A 20,997-nucleotide genomic window follows, 5' to 3' on the forward strand; every position below is an offset into this window, starting at 1 on the left:
GTACAATCCTATTTGCCATCCCTTAGATTAAATGCGATAAACACACGCTTGAAGAGGAGAGGAGCATTGCAATATTAAACCTTTCGCCTCAACACCCTAATCCTAATTCTGATGCACATGTTGGTTCGTAAATCTTCCCCTCCGGGACACAACCACAATGACAACGATTTTGTTGTTTCCCACAACCCACAGCAACTAGTAGGTACTTCTGAAAATCGTTCGCATACTTGTGGCGATATTCATAATCGTCTCAAACCTTCCGTTCGGAAGGTAAGATCCTGCCAAAGTCGATAGGCGTAATGAATCGTCGGTTAAATTTACTATCACTATAAATCAACTTCAGCTTCTATCCGGGGAGACTGTAGTAAGTCAATTTATCGTCGAGGGGTTTATGTAGTGTGTTTCCGGAAAGAATCGTTAAAGGGTGTATACACGGTGGAAAGTGCTGGGCTAGAATTCGTATCGCTTATGGGAACGAAAAGTGTCGCTCCAAACCCTGACCAGGACCAGATTATTGATGTTACAAAAATGCAAATTTCGTGATTTCCAAATGAAAGTCCGAACATGCCATCAGCGGCCATGTCCACAGTCCCACGCACCACCTTCTCCAGGGACAGTGCGAACAACAACATAACATCTGTTGTCGTCATCCGGGGTGTTCATGAATTATTTATTGGACTAATTGCGGGCGTTTATCGGAGAGACTTTTGTTGTCTTCAACACCCCCTCCCTAAGCAAACGCCCATTCATCATCCTGATTGCCAGCTTCTGCCATTTAGGCCTCTTAAGACAACATCGATTTTATTCTTCATCGAGCTAAATTAATTACGTATCATACACGAAACATAATCAGCTATCGGGAATAATTAATTACGGCGGAATTGCACTATCCGGTTCCCCCGTTCTCCCCAAGGTTTCGATCGTTTAAGATATAAATTGAATCGACCCATTTCATATTAATTATTTCTCAAAAAATATGATTAATTCGATTTCTTTAAATCTTTCTCCTCCGGACTTCCCGCTATAATCCAAAAATGGCCCTCGGAAACGCCTAACCCAAATGCGCATTTTAGTGGTGGGACGAAGTAATGGAGATATTCAACGGGGTACGGTATCACGTTTTTTGTTCTTGCTTCCCTCACTGTTAGATTTTTCTGTTCTGATCCTAATTTTGTTCATATTCCTATCGTTTTTTTCGTGTTCTTCAATGTTGTGATCCCTTTGGAGACTCGGAGCTCCCCATACATACTTCTCATGAAATCACAACACTAATGTTGCTTGGAATTTATGTTAAGTGCTTTATTAACCGCATGAATGGTGTAAACTCTTCCGAGGAATTACGGAATTGTGGGAATTGGAAAATAATATTGATAAGGGAAAATTGAAAATAAAGCGAGAATAAAAATAATATAGACGAAACCCCTCATAAACTGGCGACAGTGGAATTCAACATCCTATTTTAGAAGAAGGAAACAACTGATTGAAGTTTCATGAAATACAAAACCATGAACGAAGCAGGTCGATAGGTTCTTCCGATAATTTAATACTTATGTAAATGTTTCTGCGAACAAAGGGCTTTCAACATTAGATGGTGACTAATAAATATCGATGATTGGATCCAAACAAAAAAAAAACTTTCAAAACAACAATTTTTTCGTTTGTAAACATATTATAACAATCTCATGCCAAGTTATCATAATCTTCAGAGGTTTAATAAGCGAAGATTGGTTTAGTTACAATCTTTTTTTGTCACTAAGGAAATTTCCCATGTAGAATCCTTCATATAATCCTTCATCGGAAGTAATATCCAATTAATGATTTGCTCTCCCACTCGTTGGGCTGTCATTGTCGAAATGCCTCCCACGCAACGCAACGCAAATCGAATGAAATCGAATCCTCAGCTGAACAAATCAATATTCTCTCTCCACGGAATCTCTACGACACCCACTTGTTCACGCAGCATGTAAATGGGTTTGTGTTTTCCTTTGGTTTGTATCTGCCGATATGTGTTCTCCCCCAAAAACTCACAATCAATCATTCGCACCGAATAACAAAATATCGCAAATGCTAATCTATATCTTCTATATCTTTTTCATGCTTTCGCTTCTCTTCTGTCCCTCGACAATATTGTGCCGTTTGAACAATGAAAAAAAACAACATCGCAATCCTAACTCATTCCGATCAACTACAACAACAAACAACCAACAAAAAAAAACATCGCATGAACACCATTAATCTCACCAATGAATAAAAATGCAATCTGTACGGTATGTTAGTGGTTAGATGAGCATTCCTCTGTGCCCCTTTTCTGCATTGTGTTCGCTCGTGAGGTGCAAAAGTTTGTAAGTGTTTCGGCTAAGTTGTTGGAGAAAGTACCTCCCGAAAACCATACCACCACCCAACCGCACCACAAGCAACGACACCATCACTAACACAGCTCCGAAAGCATACCATAACTCTCCCCTTAATTAATTTTCGCCTAACTTCCCACCACTCGAAGGATCCAGCGAAGGACCTCAACCTCGTGGTGGTCGGTTCACTTGCACCTTCATTTTTTCCCATTTCGTTATTGTTCTACCACGGACACTTGCCGCACACACACACAAGCACACACTAACTTGCGCAAAAAAAAAACACAAGCAAGGTGTCATTTGGTTGGTATTTTTATGGGTTTGTTTGCTTGAATGAGATTTTTTCCTCCCCCTGTTTTTCCGGCCGCATAGTTTGGCGTGGTTTTTTCATCCATCTGCAACACACTTCTCGACACAAACCTGGGAAAAAAAACTGTCCGTTTCCTTCCGTCTCTGTCCTAAAGCATAAAATTCTACAGTTCCACAACAATACAAGACTTGTGTCATGTTTTACATCCGACAATCTACTGTTTATATCGTTCCTTACTTTTACACTCGCTAATTTGTAGCTCCACTGTGGTCCACTAGAATAATGTCATATTTTATCTTTTTTCCCATTTTTTTCTTCACTCTCGGCAGCAATTGGAGCAGCAAAAACTGAGCACCAGCAAAACGTACACGGAGGGAAATTTGTCCAGGTGAGTGGAGTAGAGGTCAGCATGCTATTTATTTAGTTCATTCCTTCCCTAATTCAACAAGTGGCCAAATGTTTGGCAAACATTAAACGAGTCAGTCGAGTTTATCGGTACCATTGAACATATGCATTGTTTTTAATGGGGAAAAGAAAAATGTACAAACATACAGGTACTATTAGACAATGAACAGAAAATGTTTAAGTGTTTTGTTCACTCAACAAAAAAAAGAGGAACAGAGTGCGAAGTCGAATGTTTAGATGATCTTTGGAATGCTGCAACTTTGTGAAAAATCCAATGTGAATATGGAATACACATCATTTCAAAGCTTCAACTTTCAAGTTTATTAATGTACTAGAAACCTTTTTTATCATGGTGTGTATAGATGTGGCGGACAAAAATATCGGGAAAAATAATTTTCGAAATAGTTTTTTTCTCTTTTTCGGGACTAACACCATTTTTTTCGAGTTAAGTCAATAACAAACCCAATTAACTTTATCAACCAGCATGCATTTGATTCCTAGAATGTTCCTATTGGACTTTTAAATGCAGATATATTTTTGTATGAATGAAAAATGACCCGTTTGTCTTTGGTAATAAATAATAATAAATAATAAGTTATAAATAATTTGTTTTTCCAAAATATATATTTTTATTAAGGCTCATATGGCGTCAGCCTAACGGGGCCGGGAGTTCAATATTTCGACAATGTTTGCTTACAACTATATTAGTAATATGTAACCGATTACTCGCGGTTGGCTCGAGGTTAGTATTACAAGTGTTCTCATAATTGGTATGTTGCAGTCTTCGATGCTCTGTACGTGTACCCGACACGGGATACCTCCTATTGGGATGCAGCTGACCATTAATCAGCAACGCCCCCCTAGTCTGTACCCCATATCTAGCGTGGTGCGTCTTTCTCGACTCGAGGAATCCAGGATAGAATGGTCACTAGCCGGCGCAATCATCAGCTCGTGTAGAGTTGTCAGGTTATAAATAATGTTCAAATCGAAAAGTTTTGAAACTCCAATAAATTTTATACAAGGTTAATTTATTATATTTGACAAAAAAAATTAAATTTTTTGCATCGATTTTGAAAAAGTGCAAAAACTCTACAAGAATGTGTTAGAAAATCTTCTGTAATTTTGCAAATATTTGCAATAAGTTCGATGTTAGCAGTGTTTCATATTGATACAATTAACCTTTTTTTTAGCCGATCGCTCAAAGTTTTGTGTAAATTAGAGGAGCACTTCATCGAAATATGCACCAGAAGTCAAAATGCTATACGTACCCTTACAATGAACTTTTTGACCATTTCCACGTTAAAACAGCCGAGAAACAGCCGATTTTCACGCGACCATTTCGAATTTCTATTTTGACATAGGACTATGTCTTTGATTTCTATATAGGATGGTAACTTTACGAAAAAAGTAACGATTCATTAAGAGTTTTCAAACGCATATCACTCAAAATCGTTATTGCGACATATGTTGTGTTGCATACCATTGGACAGGAAATTTATCCAGCATTTTTTTTTTGCTTAAGACATGACCAGTGGGTATGCTATTTCGATTTTACTAGCCACTCGTTTTCCCCTACAACGTAACGAGCAATCTTTTTGCCTACAATTCAGCGTTAGCTCATGATGTGATTAGATGCGTATTAGGAATTATTCTCGATTTGCCGATAATAGGAATTTATCAGTTAGCAGAATCAATGGAGGGATGATCTAGGAATGATCTTGAAGATGATATTGAATTGCTTCACTCTGTTCTCCCCAAAGATTTGACGAGAGCCGGGCCCAAAAGGTTAAACGTTGACAGAGATTTTATTAGATTTGAGGTTCAGGTTGTTGTCCAATTTATTAGTGTTCAATTCACGTTTTATCGTGTAGGTCTTGCTACTAACAATTTATGTAATTGTTGTCCAGGATGTCATTACATCGAGCATGTTATTTGGTTAACTAAAAAAAATGCAATTCATGAATTTAATTGGCTGCTGATTTAGAAGTTCGAAAGGGTGTACTCACGCATATTTTTCTGGGCTTCCATTTGATGTATCAAAAAAGAAAAAAATACAAATTTTGAACAGTAAAAAACTCAATTTAAATGCAATTTGATAACCACAGTCCTATATCAAGATCCCGTCCGTACCCCTAGGCTCAGACCTATCAAATTTTTTTCAAACATTGTAGATGAAGTGTCACTAACTCAAAATCACAAAGACTCAAACTTCATTAAAACATAATCCTTACATAAGAAAGAACACATATCTACCTTTGATTGAAAATCAACTATTGAATCGGTTTATAAAATTGATGCAACTGCCCGCTAACTCCAAAAACACTAGTGACAATATGTTTTATCTTAGGACTAACCGTTTTCGAGATACAGGTCGGACTCGATTATCCGGAGACTTGTTTATGCGGAATTCGATTATACGGAGTTTTAGACCCGATTATCCAGTGTATTTCGGAAATTTCGAATAATCAATATGGGTATCAAATGTAGGGTTGTCCCACATTAATTGAAATTTGACCCCGGTCCTGATTACTGATTGATCTGAAATTTGGAGCATACCTTTAATTCTACTGTCATTATAAAACTGCGTATTCCATGATCTTGAAAAATTCAATTTGTCCGCCGCTAAAAATGGCTGAATGGCTTGACTTGGAGAACACAACACATAATAAACAACACAAATTGAGAAAGGTGGCCGCCACTAAATGGTCGACTATGTGTTTTTTGCAATCCCCTCAATATCGGTATCAAATGAAATGATTTGACTAATAGAATACAGTACATCATGAAAATATTCCGAAGAAAATTAGGTAAGAAATAAACGTTGGATTTCCATTATCCACAGTTAGTTGTTTCATCATATACTCCATGATTTTATTTTAGTCTCATAATTGCCCTAGATTAATGAAGGAACGGATGTGAGTCAAAGCATTCAGCCATTTTTTAACGACGGCCAAATTGAATTTTTCAAGATCATGGAATATGCAGTTTTATAATGACAGTAGAATTAAGTTTGTCTTCCGAATTTCAGATCAATCAGTCAACAGGAATGGGGTTTTTTTATTTACTATGACTCTACATCCCATTGAGATTAGATCTGATTCACTACTCTTCTCCAATAAACCCGGTCCATGGCTGCAGTTCTACAACTCTCGGCTGCACCGATTCTTGCCAAGTCCTGCTCCACTTGGTCCAACCACCTCGCTCGCTGGGCTCCTCTCCTTCTTGTTCCTACCGGATTCGATGCGAACAGGAATGGGGTCAATTCACTATTAATGTGAGACAACCCTACATACATTCAAACATACATACAAACAGGTCAAGCTGAATGAAACCATTGAAAAATTAATTAGTTAATTGGGGACTGCGGCCATCTTGGATAATCTGCATTTCATTTGGTATACATATTGATGGGGTTCTGAAAAAATATGTGATTCGCAATTTTGTAGCGGCCGCCATCTTGGATTTACATTTTTCATAAATAACTGTGTTCTACTGGTCAAGCCCTCTCATTCGAATATCCAGAGGATTCGATTATCCGGAGAAAAAAAAAATCAATACTTCGGATAATCGAATCCGACCTGAATAACGAATTTTGTATTCAGCCATTCCATGCCAAACCGATATAGTGGTTCTCAGATTTTCGAGAAAAGTGGCAGTTTTGTTCCTTATCGCAAAATATCAGACCAGTATTTTGTTATTTTCCCATTTCTACTTCTTTTTTTCAGTCTTATCCGAAAATGACTTTTTCTTAAAGTCCTAACTTTTGAACTACTGAGCCGATTCAGATGATCGACATATCAAATTAGAACAATTTAGCTAGTATTTTTTGAAAAAAAGATATGTTTGCCGAAATTTGGATTAAAAATAGTGGGCGCAATATTTTTTAAATTTTTTTTTTTCTTGAAAGCCGAGCTTTTTCTACATAACATTCAAAAATCAAAGAGATAATTTTTTTCGTTTTTGTGTTATGATTTTTCAAAGTTAGCATGTTTTCAATCTTCGTTCAATATTCCTATGCGACTAAAATCAAGTCTGTTTACAAGTGGAATAGTTTTTCAAAGAAGACTTGCTCAATTTGATATGTCGACCATCTGAAACAGTCCAGTAGTTCAAAAGTTATGAATTTTTGAGAAAAATCATTTTTAGAAAAGAGGAAAAGTGGATATTTCGAACTATCGAAATTGGAAAACTCATAACTCAAAAACTTGGAAAAATCATAACTCAAAAACGAAGAAAGCGCCTCTCTGATTTTTGGATATGTTATGTGAAAAAAAGCTTCAAGAAAAAATATAGCGCCTTCTAGTCCAAAACCATGAAAACAACAAAAAACAAATACCATCAATAATTACCAGGACTATGGCGTCGGAGTAGAGTCGAGGAGTCGGAAGGAATTTCTTTGTATTGGGAGTCGGAGTCGGAGTCGATAATCCTTTCTTAACTCCAACCCCGAGTTAAATGACCCAATCAAATCAAAATATTTAGCTCAACAAACAAATTTTTTTTCCGTGATAAGGAATCTTTGATGTTAATTTTGTCTATTGCCATCATGTTCAGATATGCGGATTCACAACATTTTGGTGACAACAAAAACAGATAATTTCATAATTCAGAGGCGCGCTGCAGTTTGCTTATGTTGTCCTTCGTGCGTAGCAGAAATAAAGTTTCTCTGTGTTGAGTGATATTCACCTTTAAAACGTCCAAGAAAAGGCAATATTCTGAAGACAACCTAAGTTATGAATGGATGAATATGATGTCAGTAAACTCAAGCAATGAGAAATGCAATATCTACTTGAAAATTGGAATTTCTTCATTTAAAAATAGTGATTTCCGAAACCGGACAAACCATGATCAGAGACACTTTGAACTCTAGAACTAGAATAACATGATAGTGCTATTATGTTCTCCACACATAATATTGTCATTCAATAGAAGCCTAATAAAGATATGATTGATTCATTAGACTCGAATAATTTTTGCCCACCCTGTATACCAAAATTTATAATCTTCCATACGAAACAGAATCGTTCTAAGCCGAATTAAAATCAACATTAGAATCAATTTAAGGCAAACAAGAAAAGTTCAAGAACTCTGTCATAGTTGAAATTTCGCCATATGTCACCAAATTTTCAATTTTTTTCATCAAATATGATCCTCCATATATTCTCAGTCAGACTGATATATTATTTGATAGAGATTTGAAGCATGATAGAAAAAAATCTAACATTTATTGTTATTTTTGGGCTTCACTATCAACAAAATAAAAAAAACGGGCGGCATGTATTTTAAAATATAATAATTTAATTTTTTCTTCTGTGTGAAATATTATTATTTCGTATATTGCCTTAGAATGCATCGTATTGTATTACACTGCGTTTCACAACTATAAAACCACTCATTTTTCCTGAGTTTCCAGAAATATGAGAGATATTTGATGAATAAGGGCTTCAGATTCTGGACTGGTCAGCTTATTTACCAGATCAAAACCCTATCAAGAACTAATGAGGAGTGATCGTACGAATAGTAGATGTAGCTTACAAGCAGTATGAGCGATTTGAAGAGCTCAAGAGAGCAGTATCTTCTGCGTAGAACGAGATACACACTACAACATGACGCAGCTTGGTCAAAACCACCCCGAATGAGTTATTTGAACTGAATAAGAACTAAAGATGACTTACGAATTAGAATCTTATTGTAATTCATGTGGAATTGACGTTAATTTGGTAAAGGAGTGAGAGTTTTTCCATCTAGTTCTATGGTCATGAAACACTGGAAATTTTGTTTTTTGAATGTTTCGCGCCTGAACACAACAATAAAGTCAAATGGCCAGTCTTTCAAATGAAGATAGTTGTTGTTATTTCCTACACTATATACTTCAATTCAACCGGCTTCTTACATGTCTCTGGAAACTCAGAAAAAAAATTAGTGCTTCTATGGTTGTGAAACGCAGTGTATCTCGTAATAACTATTTTGTGAAAGAAGGATACATTTTTGTTCTCGCGATGTCGGAATTTGTGTTCTTTTGCCAATTAACTTTTCAAGACAAACTTAACAATGTTGGATCGATTGCACGAAAACGATGGTTCACGGTTGTCCATTGGATAACAGCAAAATGAAAACTCGTTGGCCGTTGATGATGATATTCGTGGAACAGTGGCGTTGAAGTTCCCGCAGACTGCTGACTGCTTTATCGTCTAATAGTTTGATCGGCTTCTTGATCAGTACGGATAGGTAGGCATTTGCGCACAATGCATCGATTCAGTTGAGTCGGTATTTGCAACCGACGAAATTTGTGGAACATCGAATTTTTAGGAATTTTTGAAACTTCGAATTTTTGTATGTTAGCAATCATTCTTAGCCACAAATTATGAATTCTGACGTAATTTGAAACAAAAGAGGTCATTATCAATCTCCTTCTAAATGCAACCATTCTCGAGTTATATAAAAAAATATTTCTATTTTAAAATTTTTTTTATAGTAAATAATCTCTTTTAATATGTTTGTCGTGTTATACCGTCATGTTCATGAAATTTTATGAATTTTCTTATAATTTCCAACAATTGTTTTTGTTTTGATTGAAGTTTGTATTAAGATAAAAAAGATTTTTTAGTTTCGCTAGATTTTTTTGTATTAACCCACATGTCTTCGAATGTTTCGTAACGTAACTCCTAAGCATATGTCTTTACCATAACGATGTATTTGGAAAAGTTGTTGGAAATTATAAGCGAATTCATAAAATCTCATGAACAAGATGGTATAGCACGACAATCATATTTAAAGGGCCTATTTACTATTAAAAAGACAATAAATTACAAATATTTTTTTAAATATCTCGAGAATGGCTACATTTAGAAGGAGATTGATAATAACCTTTTTTGTTTTAAATCACATCAGGATTCATAATTTGTGGCTAAAAATGATTGCTAACATACAAAAATTCGAAGTTTCGAAAATTCCTAAAAATTCGATGTTCCACAAAGTTCTTCAAAAATAGTTTTACCATCTTGGGCTCATTTTTTAAATTTTCTACATGACTTCTATTTTGTATGAAATAATTTTAAAAAAATTAAAAAACATGTATTTTGGATATTGCAAATTGAATTTTTATTTTGTAAATAAAAAAAAGAGTACTAATTTTTTTTCTCAGTGTATATTTTTTTCAAATTAAGCCAACAATACTCTATAACTCTTTCTAACACACTATTTCGGTACGACTCATATTTTTTTAGATATAAATTATCAAAGATTTCTCTTACTGAAACCGATACTACCTTTTCAAAAGTTACACTTGAGTCAAAAAATTAACCATAATGATGTATTCGGAGAAGTTGTTGGAAATTATAAGCAAATTCATAAAATTTCATGAACATGACGGTATAACACGACAAACGTATTAAAAGAGATTATTTACTATAAAAAAAAAACAATAAATTAGAAATATATTTTTAAATATCTCGAGAATGGTTGCATTTAGAAGGAGATTGATAGTAACCTTTTTTATTTTAAATATCATCAGGATTCATAATTTGTGATTAAAAATGACTGCTAACATACAAAAACTCGAAGTTTCGAAAATTCCAAAAAAATCGATGTTCCACAAAGTTCGTCAAAAATCGTTTTACCATCTTGGGCCCATTTTTTTAATTTTCTAAATGACTTCTATTTTGTATGAATAAATAAAAAAAAATGTATTTTTGATATTGCAAATTGAATTTTTATTTCGTAAATAAAAAAAAAATTATTTTTTTTGGCTCGAAAGAGTCATTTTCATTTATCAAAAATTGAACAAAATCACTCATTCAAAAACACTCTGAATAACTCATATTGATTGCGTTCCCATACTTCCATACTTCCAGAGCCCTCAAAGAGCAAGGCTACGATAGTGACACGACCTTGATTTTCCGCAAAAAAGAGCCACCTACCAGCGCGGCCCTCAGCCCCATCGAGCAAAAGCATTACTACAAAAATATGCAGGCGGGAGGGGAAATACCCGTCCAAGGATTTCGCAAGCCGGCCCCGGAAAAGCCCAAAGGTGAGTTTTGTTCAAGGATTTCATTTCTCTCTCTCTCTTGCCACCTATTTCACATTCCGCGGAGGGATGGGAACGGTTTAGTTTACTACCTGTTTGTTCCTGTCCCAAGGCGAGTGGGATTACAACCCGGTGGGTGGTGTGGTTTGGGTCCATTACACTTTTGCTCACTTTCCCTCGCTCGAAGCGGCGGGATTTATTCCGCTCACAACTGCTCTAATCTTTCACAAGTCCCGCTAAGGGGATCTGCTAAAACTCTCTCCGTCTTCGACGTCGATTTAGCTAAGTCGCATTTTATCGCTGATAATGGTTCCAAGGTTTTGTAACCTCGAATCCAATGCACAAAACGGTTTTGGTGTTCAACATTTACAATTTAATCCTGCCCCAGCAAGATGCATGTCCTGCTTCTGCTGATATAACTCTTCTACTACGATACTTTTGCTAACTACATAACACCTGGTTCAGTTGCACAGTAGATTAAGATGTTGCATGTCATAGCTCACCTGTCACAGGTATGTTCGGTGTGGGTCGATTTTCATCACATAAATTATTTTATCACACATCAAAAATATCATGAGTCTTCTCACATCAAGTATTTGTTCTCTGCATGAGCGAATCAATTCAATAATTTAATAAGTTTTCTCACCTTACACCTGAGTGTGTGTGATGCGTTATGGCACCAGAGTTTTTTTCGAACCGCAGCAGATAGCTAACCCCAACAGTATCGCAATGAGTGAGTCACGCGCAGTGTTGTGTTCCAGCAAAAAGGTAAAAATGGGATAACACTTGGCACCGACAATTAACAATCATTGATCAGAAAAATGCATTCAACCTTCGTACCGGTTCTCCAACTCTCCAACAGATGACAGCAGCGAGTTGCATGTTCAGATCCAGGAAACGGTGCAGGAGTTGCTCCCAACGCGGGCAACAAATCCGTTTCTGGTGCCCCCACGGGAAATCACCTGCTATCCGATAACAAACATTTCTCGTCCGTTGGATATGTTTGGACCGTTCCCGAAGGAGATGAAATGTTTCGTACCGGTTGCACCACCTGCACCACCGAATCGCAAGTCCTCCCGTAGCAATTCGACTTTGCGAATTATGTCCCAGATCAAGACCAAGAACTACGACAAGAAAACTGTTGTGGAGACTAGCAGCAACAGCGTCTCGGGAACGAAGACACTCCGCAAGGTTGATCAGTACAGATCGAAATCCGCAGGGCCGGTGTTCGCCACCTCGTATATTGCATCATCCCTCAAAGAGGAGAAAAATCTGGAGAACAGTACCCGTGTAGCGAAGCGTTACACTTACCGGGCCAGTTCCAGTAGCCCCATCCGGAAGTCAAGTCCCAGTCCGGTTGCTTTCGGTAGAGGAATATCCAAGGAACGAACATTTGCAGAGGAGAAAAAACGTCTCGAGAAGAAACTGCCGAATGTATATCGGAAAGATGTCACCGTTTCTACGAGTATTCTGCGCAACCCCGATTTAAAGTCACCGAATGAAGTGAAGAAAGCTCTCCGCAGCTCGTACCTCCCGATGGTCATTGACAGGCAGGATAAATTTTCCACCGCCTCGAAGAGCCTCCGTCGTATTTCTTCCAATTTCAAAAGCGCCTCCAGCATCTACTCCTCCAAGCAAAGTCTCGGTAAAGCCAGTACTTCATCAACCACTGGCAAAAAAGAGGACAAAGCCCTCAAAGTGACCGTCGCTATATCGTCCCGCGGGAAAGAACTTGTCCGCGCATCTGCCACCCAAAAACCCCAGAAACCCAAAGGGAAACCATCGCCCACCATTACCATCAAATCCAACATTCAGAAAGTCACCAAAAGCCTCGGATTGAAATGTAAAACTCCGTCCACCCAAAGCCTAGCTCGCACAAGCTCTACTTTCTCAATCGATTCGACAAATTCTAAGCGCAAATCACGTGCCTCGTTTATCCCCGCAACGATCACCTCGAAGAAACCATCCACTTCCGCGATTAGCACACGCAAAGAAACAATCAAACACAGCCGGAAACCCAGAGCAACCGAAACGCCGGCACTCGTCGAGCGCTACAATGAGCGCATTGTCCACCAGCAGGGTGGTCTCGTCCGGACGAATTCTTTTTTCCAGAATCTATTCCTGAGGAAGTCCTCGGGGGTACCGCCGGCCTCCTCCGGAGCCGATCCACCCCAGATGTCCCACGTGCGCGAGAAGGCACGCTTGTGGAACAGCTTATCGGCGAAATCCGAACCCTCGTTGAAGCAACCGAACTACTATCTCACCCAGGCGAAGCCCGTATCGTCATCGAAGTTCAAAACCATGGATACCGGATACGGTGTATGCCGTAGTGAAAGTCCGGCGAGGGAAGAAGCACTCGGCGCTGGGGAGGTTACCGATCAGGTGCAGCGTTACGAGTCGCTGATTCAGTTGACCGATGAAGAGGAGGAGTTCGGGTATATGCGGGGTCGAAGCATGAAGATAGACTACAGCTACCACGAGCGTAGCAGGAGCGAACCACCGGTCGTGCAGACTGTGATCGAAGAGGTGGTCCGTCCGGATACCCCAAGGACACTTCTCGGCAGGAAATCGGTTGATTATTCCCAGGCTACTAAGAGATCTTCACGTTCCCCTTCGTGCAGACGAATTCAGCACCTCAAGGGGGAGGGCAATGTGCAGAAGATAATCCGGGCTCGCAGTCTCAGCACAACGGATCGGAGCGAGCTACGCTCGGATGAGTTGGTGCGGAGTCACTCGATGAGTCTGACCAGCTACGAGAAACACGTCCCCGTGTGTAGACATAAGCGGTCGGATCGTTTCCAGGATTTGAATGACTTCTACAGCAGTTTGGAGCGCCTGGGGCAACTGGAGAGGGTGACTTCGTCGACCGATCTGCGCACGCGGCGTCGGGATGAGGAGATAATCGATTTTGATTTGTGGCGGAAGGTACGTGACCACGAGAAGGCTGAGCGGGAGATGAATCAGCTGCTGCACAGGTTGAAGCAGGATCAGCGCGAGAAAGATCTACTGTTTCTTCCCCATGATCCGGATGAGGTACGCTGGAAGAGCGACTTGGACACGGGGCTGAGGAATAAAGAGAAATCGGTGGAGGATTTGAAGGGGGAACTCAGCAAGAAGGTGCTACATTTTGAGGAGTTCACCAAACGGGAACTGGATACGAGGAAAGACCACTATAAGCCTCTGTGGAGAGGGTCTTCGGTAGTGGACGTCGCTTCACAGATGGCTGAAAAGTACAGTGCTTCCGAAGAAGGATGGAAGAAGGGGCAGTTCCTTTCATTGGATTCGGACAAACGGTATGGTATCAGCAGTAATTTGTTGAGCACGCTCTCGAGTGATCAGATGAAAAAGTTGAAGAGTCAACTTTGTGAGATCTATAGCAACAAGGAAGAAGTAGCGCGAACAGCCGCCAAGGAGCAATGTGTTATAACCGTTCCAGAGGATAGAACGAAACTCGCCAGCAGTACGTTGAAGGTGCGCAGTAATTCCGTGCTTACTAAGGGCCAAGTCAAGGAGGATCAGTTAAAACTACGGGTGGAGAAAGAAAGCAAGGTTGCGGCCATTCAGAAAGCTTTCGAGCAAATAAACAAAAGAGAGGCATTCTGCCAGGAACTGAAGAGCAAGATTCTCGAGAAACATGCCAGCCATACACTGCCCAGTATGAAGAAGAAGGAGCGACCTTCAATTTTGTCGCAGAAAAAGGAATACTTTTCCTTGGAAACAGATTATAGCAAGCAGCAGGGCGGGGAAAAGGTCGAGGAATCCAGAGATGAAGTTGTGATGAGAAAATCGAGAACTATGGAAAGAGAGAGACCTCACTCCTACTGCGAAACTGAAAGCGTTTCATCCGAAACTTCAAATCGTACTGTCATCTACAGGAACACCAGTGACGATGTCAAGAGCAAGATCAAATACTTTGAAGAGAGACGCAAAGAGGAGACTCCTCCAGTGACGGTTTACCGCGCAAGAGAATCGTCAACGGATGAAGATGATACGTCCAAAGTAGTAGAGGAAAAAACTGAAGAAGTTGTGATAGCTCAACGCTCCTCACCACTGCCCACTTCCCAATCTTATACCGATTTGAAGGATTTGTTCGGCGAAAAGCCATCGTTGTCGAATTCATATGGCCAACAAGGAGGCCGAATATCTCCAAGGAACTTCACATTCCGTTCACGTAGTTCAACCCCGGAATATGCTACCTGTATCCAGACTGGTGAGGTGAGAAAGATCAAGGATAAATTCGAAAGCCTAGATGTTAATCTTGGCAGACACACGTCCGGAAACAACAGTCCAAGGCAGTATCAGAGTGATTCGGAACTGAATCGGCCATTCGGAGAGAGAGAAATTGCGAAGGCCACCAGAAGGGTTACGGTGAAGCAGCATGAAACGGGCGACGTAACAAGGATGACCCACAAATACGAGGTTCAGTCGAGGGCACGCAGCAGGAAGCGGAAAGAACGAGTCCATTCACCGATTCCAAAAAACCCGTTTCGCAGGGATGATCGTTTTATGCCGCACATCAACGTCATCAGCAAAACGGCATCCCTAAAGCAGGAGATCAAAAGTACTCGTTCTCCGCAGCGTGAACGGACGACCAGCGGCTGCAGCAGCGGTGGAGAAGTTGAGAAGATTAAAAGTAAGTTTGAATCCGCGGAGAATCTGTCTATACTGGGTAAGATGTACACTTCTGTTCCGGACATTCGCGAGCTTAAAGATATCTCAAACTACCTTTCTGGTCCCTGGGTAGCGCACCAGTTCCCCAACCCCAAGGACAATGCACGCTCGATCACTGCACCCGACCAGTCACCTCCGGGACAGAAGCCTGGCCGCCGAAGCGACAAGCTGCGCTCCAGCTCAACATCACCACCACGGCACAAGGACAAGCAGGACGGCACCGCTTTTCTTAAACAGTTCTATGACATCTTTGCCGACCAGAAGTTCGATCCGAGCATGCATCGTCCGAAGCATCGATACATACCGAACCGAGAGCTCGACGCAGAGTATCTCTGGAAGAAGATCCAAACGATGACGGGCGGCAATACCACCAAGGCTTCTGTTACCTTCGAAGGTTCCCAGTTTTATACGTTATCTACCCCGGTATTCTACCGATTTGCACTCTAAATTTTCATCTGTAAAGTACACATTCTCTCATTTTCCCCCTTCGAAAGCGCAGACAGAGCCGCGACTTGCTTCTTTTGCTTCAACTGACCTAACCTATAATCGATTTGCAGACCATACTCTTTCTTTCTGATGCTATCTTTCATTTCACCAGTCATGTCAGTCTTCTTATTCTAGTCAGTTCTGTATCGTTCTCACCGTATTATCGATTGCTACCAATCCCGTTCCCACCATTTAGAGTTTAGTACCGTGCCTCCACCGCCTCCCATGAAAGGAATTCAACTGCCTAACTCTTCCCCACCGCACTCGAAGAGCCCGAACGAACCAGGTGAGTTTGAATGTTAGCAGGCAATTTATCATTTAATCGAATCTCTTCTCGACCGGAAGACTTCCGAAGGACTGCATGATTTCCACTCTATAGCATATCGGCATGATCCGGAAGTATGCATCAGCAGCATGAATATCTCACTCTGCCCAAAGGGGGTGTATATACAGCGCACCATAAATAACACTTCAAAGTGCACACAAATCGGTACAAAACCTGTTTTCGCAGTGATTGCCATTCCCCAGCACCACAAGCGGGTCGGGTGAGAAAGCCGCCGAGGGAAACCATATAAATTTTACGATGACGAATTGTTTACTTCGCAAGAGTGAATGATGAACGAGTTGTAATTGAATATAGGCAAAAAGATAATAGCCGGTAATCTCTCCGGGTTGTGCTTCCCGCGCTCACCGGCTATTTGTGTGCATGGTCAAGCATCAAAAAGGGGGGAAAATCACCTCCACGGTGTACAGAAATATCCGGAAACAAGGAAGTGTTTGTCACTTTCACGGATGGCATTTGTTTTTGCAATTGCGTGTTTATCCAACATGAAGCACAACCCGAGCAAAATGGAATGATTCAAGTAAAAATAGATCTAAGGTTGTGTCGTCATCATGAAAATTTCGATAAGAAACTTTGTTTTCAAATATATGATGTGTACAGATATGAATTAACGATTTTTTGACGTAGGACTACGTCTTACATTAAGGGTGCCAAATCAGAAAACAGGTCACGTTTTTATGAAATAAAGTTAATGTTAATAACATTTTTTGCTGCGAACGGATTCTAACGATTTTCATACCAATCGAATCAGAAACTTTCTAAGATTTGTTTGATATGCTAGACATTACAATCCCATAGTCTGTATATGGTTTAAATTGATGAAAATTGGAAGCATTCCCATTTCCCATACATGTGTTCTGTCCATTTGTGTGCTTTCCCGAACAGGGCTGTCAATAACGAGCAACTTATGCAGTCGCTAGAATAGAAACAGTCGGAGACGAATGAATCGTTGGATCTCCGTTGGTCTCCGTAAACAAAGAAAACAAACAATGAAAAGAAGAGGAATAGAAACAACAAAAGGGGATAGCGAGAAGAGAATATTTGCGAAGTAAATGAGCTGTCGCTAGCGTATAAGTATTGCATCTCCTCTGAGGAAAATTCTTAGAATTTGTCAGTGCCCGAAACAACAGAGGTCGCTTATTCTGCTCGTTTTGTGTTTTATGTTTTCCCTCGAGAATATTTCACTTGAAGTTTATCGCTGCAACTGTGTGCATCTGTTAGACGCGTGTTTGATGCTTGTTGAATGGCGATGCACGAAAGATGCCTCTCGTTAAATACTCAGTGCAATGCGTGCATTGATATAAAGAAACAAATTGCGACATATCAGTGTATTGCTCTTGCAAAAGCAAGAAAGAATCGTTGCTTCTCGAAATGATCTTACAAAACCACGAAAGCCATTAAACATTTTCAGGGTCCCCGAAACTTTTTACTAAAGAGTTCCCAGCAAACATTAAATCGCATAACAAGCGTATATATAACATCAAATGCCTTAAATTTTGGTTGGCATATAATGCGCCTAACTGGCATATGCATGCAAAAGTGGAGGCCATATACATACATGGCAAATGCTTACCGAATTAGTTTGGATGAATATGCAACTTTGACCGACTATAATAGCGATTATGTTGAAATTGAATTGCTATCTAATATGAATATATTCATGAATTGTCAACGCATCTAATACGACTCTACACGAAAACAAATGGCGTAAAATATTTTCGTAAAATGTCTGTTATAGCCTAGTTTCGCTCATATTTGTTTCGATCCGTTTAGCTTCTCTCCAGAGGTTGCGATGTTTTGTGAGTAATCGACTATAAGAGCTACTTTTTTAAATTGAATTATTATTTTATACTTCCGTATGTGTTCAGACAATGCTGTGATGAAATGAAACTTGTCAATGTTAAAGCATTTCATTGACATTTCAATATGATGTAATATGTTCTTTATTAGGATCTAATCTGATTTACTGTTTCATGATTTTCTTCAGCATGCAACACGATTTACTACAGTACTGAATCGATTTAAATTATACGCTTATACGACACACACTGCATCAGCGTAATATACGCATATGATGCGGATTAAATATATGTTATGACAATGAACATCATAAAACTGATGTTTATTATACCGAATCGCGATTTAATTTGATAATGATATATAAAATCGAGTTTTTACATTTTATGCAATTTCAAATATACACGATACATACTTTGATTGATGTTATATGCGATTATGATTTATTCTGATTTCTTGTAAGGCTTGGTACGTACAAAATTATACGTATTAATGTTTGCTGGGTTATCTATGAACTTTCGACTCATTCGTAAATGATATCCGAAATGATAAACCAACAAATTCCAAAGAAAAGATTGCGTAGTCCTACGTCCTAAGCGGTCGTGTCTCGGATACAACCCCTCAAATTTTGTCTGATAAAAAGGCATTCATTTGAAACATGAAACTTACATCTTTAGGCTCTACACTGATTCCACACTTATGGTTTGTACATTTTGAGTTTGTATCTGATTACAAAAGAAGTTTTATAATACCTGTCAAGTCAATGTGATACTTGCGCCTGAGCATTTTTCCACCAACATTTTATTTCTTGGGAGCGTTTTCATCTTCGATATCCAGTCTGTTACGATTTTTTTGTTTTCTTCGGAAACATTGCACAAAACAAAAATGGTAGTAACACTCGTAACGCTAACTCGGCAATATTAGTATAAGAATCGATCATCGTAGCCCAGAACTCGTATTGCGATTTGTCTTCAAATAAATCTTTCGCAGCAGAGTCGTTTTGAAAATCGATGAGTTCATCCTGAAATTAATCGGGAACTTTAGTCACTACCAGATGGAAAGGATTTCGAATTAGGTCCAGATCGTGTTTTTTTTTTGTATATCAGGAGAATATGTTTCGAATTCAACTTGAAGTGATGACAAATGCTGCACAATCCCTGGTCTGACTTTTGGTACTATTTCGTCGGCTGTTACACTATCAATCACTGACGTAACTCTTTCAAACATTGCGAAGTTTTTCAATTGAGCATTGAGTTGTCGAGAAACGGTTTTTTTAATCCTTTTGTTTATTGAATTAGGCTCATTAGCATTTTAGCTATAACACAGCCAAATTTTAATCGTGTACATGTCACATGTTTATCATATCTATAAACAGCACATTACAGAGTTGCCATCTTTAGGCGTAAGAGTATTCCTTCTATACCATTGCATATGGTACATTACAAAGCAGCCATTTAGGCGATCTGACGTATTGGTAACATCCATACCTCTCACGCAAAGGTCACGAGTTCAATTCTCACTTCCGATATTCTTCCAAAAATGTAAATAAAAGGGCCGAACCAGCCAAAAGTTCTGAAAGTCACTATAATACAGGAAAAAAAGGCGTAAGTGTATTCCTTCTGTTCTTCCATTGTTCAGTTAGACCACCGGACAGCGGAGACAGTTAATATTATCATGGTTGTGTTGTGAACAGCAACACGATGTTTCTTGCAGAGCAGAGCAGTTGTATGGATGAATCGATCTTCATTCGACCGTGGATCGAACTCCATCGCTGATGATTGTTGCGTGGAAGTAGTTATTCTGTAACAACACAAAGATGGTCAATGAGGTCCATGATTTTTGAACTCACGATCGATCGCTTACTAAGCGATCGCGCAACCAATGTAGCTACGAAGACCCCCAAGGAATGCATTTAGCGAATCAATAAAATCTATGATGATGGTTTGACTTCCTTGAAGTTTTGAGTTTAGCTCGTTGAGCTGTTCAAATCAATCTGCCGAGTAGGACAACTGTATGATCCTTACCACAGCCAACCTTGGGAAAATCGTCATTCCAGGTACGCGGTTCGAGAACTACGTAATCATGAGAGATGCAATAACTTCGGAGGAAGTACAATGATCGTTTGACAATTCTTTCGTTCACATATTTCATCATATCATCATATCAAACGTAAAAGGACCGTTAACAACTTTACTTGTAACGAAGAACATAATCTTTTACAATGCCTGAATTGATCTTACATGGCAGCTGTTGAAACTTTTTACTTACAAAGCAAATATGTTGAATTCAATTGAATTCTAAAATTGTTTCATTCAATCAATAATTTAATCAATACATTACCAATGCTTACTACGGCAACCATAGTCACACGTCAACCTTGCGGTTATGTCATAGATATAACCCACCCATTTTTTTTTTCATTTCATCTTTCAAATGGATGCAACAGGATTGTTGTCAGTGGCGTACTTTTTCAATTTCTTTAGATTTTTTCCTCTATCACCTCCTGAAAATTTCCGTACTACAAAAATTCTTTACTCGGGTACTCACTGCTCGCTGCCGAAGACTGCTCGGAGCCAGGCGCAACACGTGTGCGAATCATAACAAATGC

At 39.3% G+C, this 20,997-nt stretch overlaps 1 protein-coding gene across 20 annotated transcripts in view; it reads left to right on the forward strand.

Moving 5' to 3' along the window:
• Window positions 1-20,997, forward strand: part of LOC129767448 (uncharacterized) — a 332,396-nt gene that overhangs the window by 248,543 nt on the left and 62,856 nt on the right. For 14 of the 20 annotated variants that reach the window (XM_055768358.1, XM_055768356.1, XM_055768369.1 and 11 more), the window contains 7 exons: window positions 1,074-1,106; window positions 2,277-2,342; window positions 2,991-3,049; window positions 10,920-11,095; window positions 11,955-15,761; window positions 15,837-16,157; window positions 16,446-16,535. In XM_055768358.1, the coding sequence (XP_055624333.1) occupies window positions 1,074-1,106; window positions 2,277-2,342; window positions 2,991-3,049; window positions 10,920-11,095; window positions 11,955-15,761; window positions 15,837-16,157; window positions 16,446-16,535 (4,552 nt within the window). The remainder of the gene's footprint in view (window positions 1-1,073; window positions 1,107-2,276; window positions 2,343-2,990; window positions 3,050-10,919; window positions 11,096-11,954; window positions 15,762-15,836; window positions 16,158-16,445; window positions 16,536-20,997) is intronic. The other 6 variants (XM_055768357.1, XM_055768371.1, XM_055768351.1 and 3 more) reach the window with 5 other exon arrangements.

The sequence above is a fragment of the Toxorhynchites rutilus genome, chromosome 2 (assembly GCF_029784135.1).
Source record: "Toxorhynchites rutilus septentrionalis strain SRP chromosome 2, ASM2978413v1, whole genome shotgun sequence".
NCBI classification, from domain to species: Eukaryota; Metazoa; Arthropoda; class Insecta; order Diptera; family Culicidae; genus Toxorhynchites; species Toxorhynchites rutilus.